At 45.0% G+C, this 13,009-nt stretch overlaps 1 protein-coding gene across 3 annotated transcripts in view; it reads left to right on the top strand.

Moving 5' to 3' along the window:
* Positions 1–13,009, top strand: part of LOC132897910 (major facilitator superfamily domain-containing protein 8-like) — a 41,643-nt gene that overhangs the window by 16,938 nt on the left and 11,696 nt on the right. The window contains exons 2-6 of one of the 3 annotated variants that reach the window (XM_060939180.1): positions 5,124–5,197; positions 6,357–6,400; positions 12,197–12,437; positions 12,519–12,632; positions 12,800–12,944. In XM_060939180.1, the coding sequence (XP_060795163.1) occupies positions 5,124–5,197; positions 6,357–6,400; positions 12,197–12,437; positions 12,519–12,632; positions 12,800–12,944 (618 nt within the window). The remainder of the gene's footprint in view (positions 1–5,123; positions 5,198–6,356; positions 6,401–12,196; positions 12,438–12,518; positions 12,633–12,799; positions 12,945–13,009) is intronic. The other 2 variants (XM_060939181.1, XM_060939182.1) reach the window with 2 other exon arrangements.

Raw genomic sequence — 13,009 nt, 5'->3', positions numbered from 1 at the left:
ACTTTTTGAAAGTAACGTGCCCAACACTGGTAGTAGAACCATTGAGAGTAGAGCAGACGAGGAAGAAGTGGTTGAACTTGAACATGAACGGAGATGGGGAAGTGTAAGTCTAGTAACAAGTGGCTTGAGGAGCCAAAATACAAAAGTTGGCTAACAACAGCAACTTCAGAATATGAAGCGAGATGTAAGGTATGTCGGAAAGACATCAAGTTAACAACAATGGGCTGTAAAGCCCTTGACGCTCACTCGAAAGGGGAAAAGCATATGCGCTATGCTGCTAGTCGGGCAACAACAGTCCCCAGAGGCAGTTCGATCAGTAGTCAAACTTCCTTGCTTCCTCACTGTTTGTTCATGGCAGTACCCTACTATTAAAATATTGAGAAAGCAGTTAATGTTCTGTTTTGTTAACTGAAGATCAATTTGTTTCCTCACTGTTTGTTTACAGCAGTACCCTACTATTAAAATATCGAGAAGGCAGCTAATGTTCTGTTTTGTAAACTGAAGATGCACATTTTTTATAAAAAAAAAAATGCTTTGAACTTAACCTAGAGTGTGCTTTTTTTTTTTTTTTTACTGTACGTATTTGTTCCGCGGTAGTGGTCTTATTTTTTATACTCAGTGGTCTTAAAATGGTCTTAAAAAGTATTATTTTTGCTGGTCAGAAATGTGCAGAGACCCTGAATTAGATTGATCACTTAAGACCAGTTGCACCTACAGGAAGCAGCAGCAGAAGTGAAGAGTAAGGAACAGGCTGAGTTGAGGGACACTGCAGAGACTGAGCTGCATGCAGAATCAGACGGTCTGCTGATCCAGGGTTGTGGCCAGCTAATTTAAGTGATAGTGACAGGGCAACTATTGTCAGAAAATGAGCTTTTACTAATGAAAAACAAATGCCCAAAGATTCAGAGGGAAAGCCATTTCCAGATTATCTGAAGTACACCAAAGCAGCAAATGGCAGAGAAAAAATGAAAAGGGATTGGCTGATTTACATACAATAAGTCAATAAATGGAGGAAACAAAGGAATGCATTTTGTAATCCTGATTATTGATGTTTGCTGGAGGGCGCTGGAGTATCCATAAGGCGACTCATTTTAGATTTTTCGGATCACGGATCCGCCGACGGCAGTTAAATACTACCGCTAGAAAAATAAAAAGCCTGCGCGTATTTTTATTTTTACTGCCGAAATGTACAAAAAGAAATGTAAAAAAAAAATAGTCACACATTTTTCTTGTAACAGCACTGTATCTCTGGTACTAGGTCATATTTATTTAAATAAAAAGTATTAGAATCGCAAATACAAACGACAATGTGTGTTGTGTATATATCCACTTCAGCCGAGTCCGAAAACGAAACTATTTACGACATTGAGTATTCACTTGAATGTTTTTATGGTATTTACGACCGCTTTACGACAGTGTCAACCTCGTGCTGACCATGACTGACACTGACAGCATGGATTCCGAGCTATTGCCTCAACTGTATGTAAGCATAAAGTGTGCTCAAGAAAAGTATTTTCACTCTCACTAACCAAAACGTGGGCGATTTCGTCTCTCAAGCGTTGAAAGTAAACAATGAAAAGATCAAAACGATCTTTGGTTCTCAGAAAGAAGGCGGTGATGGAACGAGCACGATGCTGAATATGCCTGCGATAACGTTAGTTCACGATTTTGGCTGCAAGTATCTGACTTTGGAATTAGAAGAGGATGGTGCCGCAGAGAGTCCTATCGAATCAAGTAGCACGAACGTATCAGCCTTCGATGTGCTTATGAGAGCGCAACGGTCATATGACCACATACCTTCAGAGAAGTAAGTATTGGAATGCTAGTCCGTGTTATAAACTTGTACACAAGAACACACACACGTATGTATGTATGTATGTATGTATGTATGTATGTATGTATGTATGTATGTATGTAAAGTGTGTCTCTTGAATTTAAATTATTTTATCATCTTAATCCGACATTGAAATTTTGCCATGCAAAAAAAAAAAAAAATTGGACAAGGACACTTGTATTTTTATTTCGACCGACATCATCAAAAATATGTTGAAAAAATCCGTGAACCTAAAGATAAAAAATGGGTGGCCTAATGTGCATACAGAATGTTATAAATCCATACTGATACAGTGATGCATGCAGTTTCTCTCAACACAAACATTTGGATTGAATGAACTCCATAGGCTACTGAGTGGCCTAATAATAGTTGCTCATAAAAGAAAAAATTTATATATACATCTTCCTTATACTGTATATCATGGAATTTTCATTTTAAGGCAACAGTCTATTCAGTCTCATTCTGACAGTTCTGCATTGAAAATGTTCATATACCAAATAATTGTATCACCTAAACTTGCTAGGGAGCTGATCACATGCATAGTAAAGTAGAAGTGCCAGCCAAAAACAGACTTCAAATTCAGTTGCTTGCGCTTGAAAAATTTTACCGGGGGGGCCCTAAATTGTAATCTTTCATAGGGCCCAAGATTTCTAGCGGTGCCTCTGGTTGACGGTGAAATTGTTTTATATTTTGTTTGTAATTTAGAGTAAGCTCAATTTTCTGGTGGAGCAAATCTTATTCAGGGCTCCACATTAATGGTAGTCCGACTGTCCGAGACAACCAAATGTTTGATCAAATCCGCATCTGCTTGTCTGAGTTGAATATTATAGGGTAGTCACACTAGAGGCGGAATGAGCCGGAATGCCGTCAGAATGAAAATTCTTCGGCTATTCCGGGATATTCGAAGTGCATTCTAAAAATTCCGAGTGCGTTCCAAACATTGGGGCCCATTCTTGTGGCTGGCCCGAATGTTTTGCTCATGCTCAAAACATTCGAGGTGTATTCCAAGAGGAGAAATATCGAACGGCATTTGAAGTGTATTCTAACTGCATTCTAAATATTCTTGCGGCATTCCACCAGCATTCGAAACATTCTGATCGTGTTTGAGGGAAAAATCGAAATGGCAAGCCATTTCAAATCCTGCCAGAATGTCCCAAATGGGCCTCGAATGAGCCGGAATGCCATCAGAACGAAAATTCTTGGTATATTCCGGGATATTTGAAGTACATTCTAAGTATTCAAGCTGCATTCTCTTTGAATTCTTAGATATTCGAAACGTATTCGGCGGCTATTCCGGGAGCGTTCTGACTGTATTTGAGGTGAATTCGTACAGCATTTGAGGCACCTTCCAACCAGACTTCAGGTGGTATTTAGGCGGCAATCGAACCGCACTCATACGGCATTCGAAGCGCATTCTTAATATTCTTACTGCCTTCTAACAGCATTCTAGGTATTCCTACTGTGTTCCAACTACATTTGAACTGCATTCGAAAGCTAATACACCCGGAATGTGCAAGAATCATTCGAGGTGGGTTCGAAGCACATTCTAAGTTTTCGAACGGCATTCTTATAAGGCTGTAAGAACGTTGGTCAGTTTGAAATTCCCGCCCGAACATGGCACGAATTTTGAAAAATTTTTCATTCTGGCTGGTTCTGCTTGATTCCTGCTAATTCCGAATAAGTGTGACGGGCCTTTAGTTGAAAATCAGCATTTTTATAGGAATTATTCACGAGTTATATCAAAGTTCCAATAAAACCAGTTGAATCCCCTCAGCGTTCTGGCCGTGTTATTATTTACGAAATTCTGGGGAAGCCGAATACAGCAAGTGCGTGTATAAAAATAACCACGGTGTAATATCTAATTATAGGTTATTAGACTTTCATCGAAATAGGAGAAATGGCAAGCTCAATAAAATAAATATCTGTGGTGAACATTTCATTTCTTTTGGACTTTCATTGTATTTTTCTTTTGTATAGTTCACATTAACCATCACACGTGGTAAAATATTTCAGGGGAATTTTACGACAGTAAAAGATGAACTCTTACGGTTTGTTTTCATTCACAACATGATTGTCCCTGTTATCATGTCCAACTCGTTTTCTTTCTGTTTCATTTCATTGAAAGAAAGTGAAAAACACAACAATCCCAACTCACCTGCAGATCAGGTAATGGGTTCTAACAGCACACGCACCATAATGGGGCTTTGGATAGTTTCTGTTTATTGTTACAGTTAAAGTTTGAGTTTTATTGAAAAATTATAAATTATTAGCGCATCTTGATTGTCAAAACTATACCTGCTTTTTGATAGTGTTTTAATCACATTCCTTTTATTGAACTAGTAAATACATTGGAATAAAAAGGTTGTGGTTAGGACGAGTGAACAATTTCCCTGCTGCTCCGACTGGACAAGTCGATTAAAGGAGAACTGAAGGCAGTTTTTTAATTATCAAAATTCTATTTGTCTCATGTTATTAAATATAGGAATGCATTTTTGATCACTACTTTGTTGCTGCTATAGCAAGTTCTGAGTGTTTGAAATATGCTCTGTAATATATCAGTCCATATGTCAAAGCAATGGCCGTAAACGAGATTCGTTGAGACCTGTGCAAGACATCGTAGGACGGAAGTAAAATTTACAGCGGAAATCAAAGTGACCAACATCTGCCAACGTTGTCAAAAGACGCACACGCCCTCTTTCGAATGCTGATGTAATCAAGCCGTAAGTTTTGTTTGTTTTGATGGCAATCAGGAAAGTTTGGAAAAGTAGGCAGTAATCGGCATTTAAACGTGTTTTTGTGCAATACTTCGTTTGGAAAACAGTTTTTAAAATGGCGGCACTGACACCTGGCTGACACTTCACGTTTCGAAGTCTGAGAACTCCCTGAGAAATTGTTAAAATCCAGCAGCAAAAATGGCGTTTTCTGCATATAATCAGTGAAGCGTCCAAACAATCCTAATTGTTTGGATGCTTCACTGATTATATGCAGAAAATGCCATTTTTGCTGCTGGATTTTCTCAGCAGTCTGATTTTAGAGATGCACAGGCATGATGCCGAGTGAAGGGGTTAATCCGATACTGGTTTGAAATTTCCTTTACGACGTGTTTTATGCTTCAAGTGTGGACATAATGTGGATTAACACACCACAGCTTGGATGACACAAAGGGGAAGTACTGATGTGTCTGGAGTCCGGGTTAGATCAGGATCGATTGGGTGTGTTTGTAATCTGGGCTGAATGAAGAAGTTGTGAGTGTATAATAATGTAACGATAGTGTTTCATCTTGTTATAGCATACAGGATGTCGAGAGGAGCCGGTGGAGGTCCATCAGGGTCATGTACTTCACCATGTTCCTCAGCAGCATGGGTGAGAGTGTGAACTTATTCCTGTTCTCATGAACTCTGATGTCACTGTAACAGAAACGGCTCTATACACAGAGATATTCTACTGCACCAGTTTACACTCAGACTGTAAGGTTATGCTCCTATCTGTACGCGTTTAGTACTCCATAAATATTTTTATGTATATCCAGAGTTATATGAAAGTAGGCGTGGCCTAATGTCAGCATGGTCAGCACTACATCACCCAGTTCATAAATAAAGACGTCTCCGTGGAACTGTCATATTTCTGAACAAATTTACTTGCCTGTTTTTCCAATATATTTAAACAAACTAGTTAGAAGGAGCTACGACTCAGCAATTTTTTTTGTTCCATCCTATGCGCACATGTCTAATCTCAAATCTCAGACTCGTTTCACAAAAGAAAAGGGGAATACTCCACATCATAGTGTTTATCTGTTTAGAATGTAGTCCCCCCCCATTAATCTGATATTTCTGAACTACAAGCGTTCTCTAAGGAAGAGTGGGCAAAATTTTCTCAAGCAAGAACCTAAAGACTGTTAACAGGCTACAGGAAACATTTAGAGGCTGTGATATCTGCTAAATAGTGACCGATAGGGTGCCAAAACTTTTCCACACGCCAAATTTCAAATGGGAAATCACAATACCATGGAAGAGAGCAAAAAATTTACCATGTTGTCTGGGCAGAAGGGGCATATTTTATCTCTCATCTTCAATCACAGGCATTTGTGAGCTTGTGTATGTAGAAGAGGGTAGATAGCACTTTCCTGCGAGTGTGTTACACCGCCCCGTGACTCAGTGGCTTGAAAAGAAGCACTTGGCTGGCTTTACATGTCTCGGAAACTAGCTACCGTATAACACTGAGAACTAGCAGGTGGGTCGGAATTAGTAGAGGACTGAATTCACAGTCTGCTGGGGTGCCAAAAACTTTTGCCCAAGCATGTAGCATTAGTAATGTGCATAGTATGTTTTTATATAAAATTTGTTTTTTTATTTTTTTAAACACAGCCTTTTTTTTTTTTAGCAGTGATGGATTTAAAAAAATAAACACAATGCTAGTTTTGAAGATTATTGCTCACCTTTCAGGATATTAAACTGATTATTAATGTTAAATTTACATATTTAAATTTCAGCTGTTTATTTAACGAGTGTAATATTCTCTCCAGGTTTCTCAATCGTCATCACGTCCATATGGCCTTATCTACGTAAGGTAAAGAGTGTGTGTGTGTGTAATAATCGAGGATTGATTCTTAATAAAATTTAGTGTTTACAAATTCTGCTCAAAAAAAGATGAAGTGAAGGAAAAAGTAAAAGAGAAATTATCAGGTGTTTGTTCTTGTGAATTTTTTTTAAGCATTTGCTATTGGTAATTCCATCAGATACCTGAGTGCAAAAGTTTGCACACCCTTAGAATGAGTATGAAGTAGAACAGATCTTTATTCAGAAGACCTGCATCATACAATATGATTTTCAGTATGGCTCTGGAAAAATGTAAATAATACACATATTGTAATAAAATACATATATCAGAAAAACTACATTTAAATAAACAGTTGGTAAGACATTCTAATAAATAATATGAAAAAGAATGACAATGACAAAATAACAATAATGTTGAAAAAAATAAACATTAAAAAAATAATAAAATTTAAAAAATAAAACAAAAGGAACAAAGCCTAATTATTTACTATGAAGGAAGTTTTCACTGCTCTTTTAAAATATGAAGATGCAAAGAATGCAGATGTAGCAGAAATAAAAAAAAAATGTTAAGTGTAGGAAATTACATTTCTGTTTAAACAAAATGTGTTGAAGAGAAATAATGTCTATGAAAAACTGTCATGAATATTACATGTAATAAAAATGGTCAAATCGCGTATTTGTTGAGTCCTGATCTCAAAAGTTAGGAAAGTTTGTGTGGCAGTTCGTATGAGTGGGTGGAGCACAGAAGGATGGCAGGCCAGAATTAAGTTTAAAAAAACAAAAACAAACCCTTTTATTGTGCACTTTTCAGTCGCACTCTAATTCTCCCAGCCACACCCACAAGTCGTCTGGTTGGGGAGAGAGCTCTCCCTCTGCTCTCGCTCTCTCTTTAAGTAGGGCGCGGTCACTGGGGAAGACACACAAACACACGTTAATAGACCTCAGGTGCAGTGATTCTGCCACTTACCTTCCCTGACTCCGCCTTCCGGTCACAGACCGCCGCTTGACCACGCCCCTGCTGCCACATACCCCCACTGCCCGACTCAGGCCGGGCGGCCGTCCGGCCGACCGGCCTGCAGCCGAGGAAGTCCGCCATGACCATCTGCGCCCCTGGCCTGTGGATTACCTTGAAGTTAAAGGGTTGGAGTGCCAGATACCAACGGGTGATCCGCGCGTTGGCATCCTTCATGCGGTGGAGCCACTGGAGGGGCGCGTGGTCCGAACAGAGGGTGAAAGGGCGCCCCAGCATGTAGTAGCGGAGGGCAAGGACCGCCCACTTGATCGCGAGGCACTCTTTTTCGATGGTGCTGTAGCGCCCCTCATGCACCGACAGCTTCCTGCTGATGTACAGCACTGGACGGTCCTCCCCCTCCACCTCCTGGGACAAAACAGCCCCCTGTCTGACGCATCTGTCTGTAACATAAAGGGGAGAGAAAAGTCAGGGGAGTGTAACAGTGGCCCCCCCACACAGTGCAGCCTTCACCTCAGAGAAAGACTGCTGGCATTGCTCCATCCACTGGACCGGATCTGGTGCCCCCTTTTTAGTGAGATCAGCCAGCGGGCTGGTGATGTCCGAATAATTAGGTATAAACCTACGATAGTAGCCAGCCAGCCCCAGGAACTGTCTCACCCCCTTTTTGGTCTTGGGCCTCGGGCAGGCCGCAATTGCTGCGGTCTTGTTAATTTGGGGACGCACCTGCCTGTTGCCCAAGTGGAAGCCCAGATACCATACTTCCTCCCGCCCAATCGCACACTTCTTCGGGTTGGCTGTGAGACCCGCTCGCCTCAGCGACCTAAGGACGGCCCTCGGGTGTTGCAGGTGCTGTGGCAAGTCATTACTATAATGATATCATCGAGGTACGCAGCCGCATAGGTGGCGTGGGGGCGGAGGACCCTATCCATCAGCTGCTGGAATGTAGCGGGCGCCCCAAACAGCCCAAAAGGAAGTGTGACAAACTGGTGTAAGCCGAACAGTGTGGAAAAGGCCGTTTTTTCTCAGGATAACGGAGTCATGGGGATCTGCCAATAACCCTTTGTCAAATCCAGTGTCAAGTAAAAGTGAGCCGTGTCTAGTCGATCGAGCAACTCAATACGAGGCATTGGGTACGCGTTGAATTTAGACACCGTGTTGACTTTTTTTTTTTTAATAGTCTACACAGAACTGGACCGACCCGTCGGCCTTGGGTACCAAGACCACCAGGCTGCTTCAGTCACTGTGGGACTCCTCGACGATGCCCATTTCGAGCATGGCCTTGAGTTCTTCCTGAACCACTTTTTTTCTTGTGTTCGGGTAGCCTGTAAGGGCGGCTGTGCACTACCACCCCCCGGGGGCGTCTCAGTGTGGTGCTCTATGAGGTCGGTGCGGCCGGGTAGGGGCGAGAACACGTCCGAAAACTCGGTCTGCAACTGGGCAACCTCCGCGAGTTGGGTCGGGGAGAGGTGGTCTCCACAGGGGACCGGAGAGGTACGTGATGCCAATGCTTCCTTTTGAACCTCCAGCCCCAGCTCCGCCTTCTCCGGAACCACTGACACCAACGCCACGGGGACCTCCTCATTCCAGAGTTTGAGCAGATTGAGGTGGTAAATCTGTAGTGCCCCACCCCTGTCCGTTCGCCTCACCTCGTAGTCGATATCCCCGACTCACCGTGTGACCTCAAAGGGTCCTTGCCACTTGGCAATCAATTTGGAGCTCGATGTGGGCAACAGTACGAGTACTTTATCTCCCGGTGTGAACTCCCTAAGGTGCGTACCCCTGTCGTACAGGCGGGTTTGCCGTTCTTGGGCCTGCCGCAAATTCTCCTGGGTTAGGTGTGTGAGTGTGTGGAGTTTTGCGGGCAGGTCAATAACGTTTTGAATTTCATTTTTACTTGAAGGTCCCTCCTCCCAATTTTCTCGCAGCACATCTAGAATGCCGCGCGGCTTACGCCCATATAACAATTAAAACGGGGAGAACCCCGTGGAGGCTTGTGGGACCTCTCGCACTGCAAATAACAAGGGTTCGAGCCATTTATCCCAATTACGTGCATCCTCGCTTACAAATTTTTTAATTATATTTGAGGGTGCGATTAAACCGTTCAACTAAACCATCCGTTTGTGGGTGATAAATGCTGGTGTGGATCGGCTTAATTCCTAATAACCCATACAGTTCGTTCAGTGTACATGACACAAACGAGGTGCCTTGGTCAGTCAGAATCTCTTTCGGGATTCAGACTCGGGAGATGACGCGGAAGAGCGCTTCGGCAATACTGCGTGCTGAGATATTGCAAAGAGGCGCTGCTTCCGGGTATCGCATTACATAGTCCACCAGAACTAAAATAAAGCGGTACCCTCATGTGGCCCATCTAATGGCCTGACGAGATCCATCCCAATTCTTTCGAATGGGGTCTCGATTAATGGGAGAAGGCGCAAAGGCGCTTTTGGAATGGCCGCTGGATTTACTAACTGGCATTCGTGGCACGCCGTACACCACCTACGGACATTGCCGCGAATCCCTGGCCAATAGAACCGGGCCATTATTTGGGCTAGTGTCTTATCCTGCCCCAAGTGTCCAGCCATGGGATTAAAGTGAGCTGCCTGGAATACCAATTCCCGGCGGCTCTTCGGAATCAAAAGCTGCGTGACTTGCTCTTTAGTCTGAGTGTCCTGCGTCACTCGGTATAATCTATCCTTCATAATAGAAAAAGGGGAAGGACGGGGTGGCATTTGGCTGGAGCGTTTGACCATCGATTACTCTCACTTGGTCAGACGCATGCCGCAGAGTCTCGTCTCGCGACTGCTCTAACAGGAAATCCGCGAGGGATTCCCCGAGAGAGGGAGGAGGAGCCTGCTGCTCCTCACTCTGACGCGGAGATGACACAGACGGCTCTGCTCCCGCCAATGCGACACTGGGACCTCCCGCTGCTGAACTACGGCAGGACCCACTCTTCACTAAATGGCTCATTAACTCCCCGAATCCCGGCCAATCAGTTCCCAAAATTATCAAGTGGGTGAGGCGAGGATTAACCGCCGCCTTTACTCTAAATTTTTTCCCTCGTAAAAGAATGTGGACCGACACTAAAGGGTAGCTGTGAACATCCCCGTGCACACACAACACCTTCACCAATTGTGCTCCCCCCAATGCCTCGTCTTGCACCAGGCTTTGGTGAATTGAGGTCTGATTACAGCCAGAGTCCACCAACGCCTGATATGTATCCCCTTGGATACTCACCGGTATGCGATACGCTCCGGCCCGATTGAGGGCGGCTCCTGGCACGTCGGGGATCCGAACCACCATGCCCGCTTCCATTGCCAAGCACTGCTGTTGGAGGTGGCCTGGCTCCCCGCAGCGCCAACAAACCGACCCGGGCTTCCTCTCTGCACCGGCGCTCTGGGGCTCACTCACCTGAGGGGGGGAAGAGACAGACACAGAAGGGAAAAACGGGAGGGTGCGACAGTCCGGCTGGGGTGGGACCGGCACCCGTCTCCACAGTGGGGGAACGGGGTGAGGATGAGACACAGGAGGAGAGGAGGGAGAGAGAGAAGAGGATGTCCGCTGTCCTGCTGTCGGAACAGCCGCCAAATGGTCCTCCGCCAGCTCGATGGCCTGATCCAGTGACGCTGGGTGGTGGCACTGGACCCACTCCGTGGTCCCCTCTGGTAGGCGGGCGATGAACTGCTCCAGTACCACCTGATCTATGATTCTCTTCGTGTCACGGTTGTTGGCCCTCAACCACCGCCAGCAGGCGTCCCGGAGCTGCTGGCTAAACTCGAACGGCCGGCCGACTTCCTCCAGGCACAGAGCGCGAAAGTGCTGTCGCTGTTGTTTGGGGGTGTGCCCCACCCACTGGAGGACGGCCCGGTAAAGGTCCGTGTAGACCAGCCCGCGGTCGGTGGGGAGCTGTAGTGTGGCCAGCTACGCCTCACCGCGCGCTATTCCACCGGCCAGCCCGAGGCCTCTGCTGCCTGCTCAAAGAGCGTGAGGAAGGCCTCGGGGTTGTCATGCGGGTCCATCTTAGTTAGGGTGAGGGGAGAAGGGTCCGTGGAGGTGGTGGATCCCGCCGACGTGAGGAGGTGCCGGAACGCCTGTCGATCTTCCTGCTGCACCAACACCAGGGCCTCGAACCGGTGCTCTTGCTCCTTCCGGAGGGCGACTAGCGCCTGTTGCTGGCTCTGCTGGGCCGTGGCGAGGGCGTGGACCAGGTCTGCGAAGGGGGAGGACTCCATGGGGCTGTTCTTTTCTTGTGCTCCGCTCCCGGGTTTCAGCACCACTGTGGCAGTTTGTATGAGTGGGTGGAGCACAGAAGGACGTCAGGCCAGAATTAAGTTTAAAAAAAAAAAAAAAATCTCCTTTTATTGTGCACTTTTCAGTCGCACTCTAATTCTCCCAGCCACACACGCACACAAGTCGTCTGGTTGGGGAGAGAGCTCTCCCTCTGCTCTCGCTCTCTCTTTAAGTAGGGTGCGGTCACTGGGGAAGACACACACACACACACACAGGTTAATAGACCTCAGGTGCAGTGATTCTGCTACTTACCTTCCCTGACTCCGCCTTCTGGTCACAGACCAATGCTTGACCACGCCCCCGCTGCCACAGTTTGCCTTTCTGTTTTTTGAATGTGATAAATATTCTCTAAAAACATTTTCTTAATCATTGTCTTATTGGTGGTTACGCCCACTTTTTTTTGTAGAAAATATTTTAAAATGGTTCTGCACTCCAGAACTACTAATGTGTGAAACTAAATCCTCACTGTTGTTCAATAGAATTAAATTAAATACCTCTCCGATTCTTCAGATTGTTTTAGACGTTGTGTTATTTTGTGATTTATAGATTGACGACAGCGCAGACGCTAGTTTTCTGGGTTGGGTCGTGGCTGCGTATAGCCTGGGACAGATGGTGGCGTCGCCCCTGTTTGGACTTTGGTCCAATCACAGGCCTCGAAAGGAGCCGCTGGTGTGTTCCATAGCTATCAACGTTGCGGCTAATGTGTACTACTCCTACGTGTACCTGCCTCCGTCTTACAACAAATACCACATGCTCATGGCTCGAGCGCTCATTGGATTTGGAGCAGGTAAAGAAATGACAAAGAGAAGAATTGCGACATAACTGATGCACTGTGCTCGATACTGACCTCTGCAGGAATGTCCTGCAGGTAATGTAGCTGTCGTGAGGTCCTATTTAGCAGGAGCCACATCGCTGAAGGAGAGAACCAGCGCGATGGCGAACATGAGCGCCTGCCAGGCTCTGGGCTTCATCCTTGGCCCAGGTACCAAGAAATCACTCAAGTAAATATGTACAGTATGAGTAAGATATTCTGGATTGGGACGGTAAAGCACATGATGGATCTGGTATGATGAGCCTTTTTTTTTTTATGTTGAATGAAAAGCATACTGAAGGTTGAGAGAAGTTTAAAAGGACGGTGTGTGTTTGTAGCTCTTCAGGCAGGTCTGTCGTTTATCGGTGAGAAAGGCTTCACCATGGACATCATTTACCTGAAGTTTAACATGTACACGGCTCCGGCGCTGCTCGCAGCCTGCTTCGGCGTCATCAACATCCTGCTGGTTTTTATCGTCCTGAGGTAACACTGCGCATTTGATCTGAGTGCAGTCATGTTAATGGAAGAAAGGTTTTAGATAAAAGCTT

The sequence above is a fragment of the Neoarius graeffei genome, chromosome 14 (assembly GCF_027579695.1).
Source record: "Neoarius graeffei isolate fNeoGra1 chromosome 14, fNeoGra1.pri, whole genome shotgun sequence".
Taxonomy (NCBI): Eukaryota; Metazoa; Chordata; class Actinopteri; order Siluriformes; family Ariidae; genus Neoarius; species Neoarius graeffei.
This window is presented reverse-complemented; position numbering and strand designations above follow the sequence as displayed.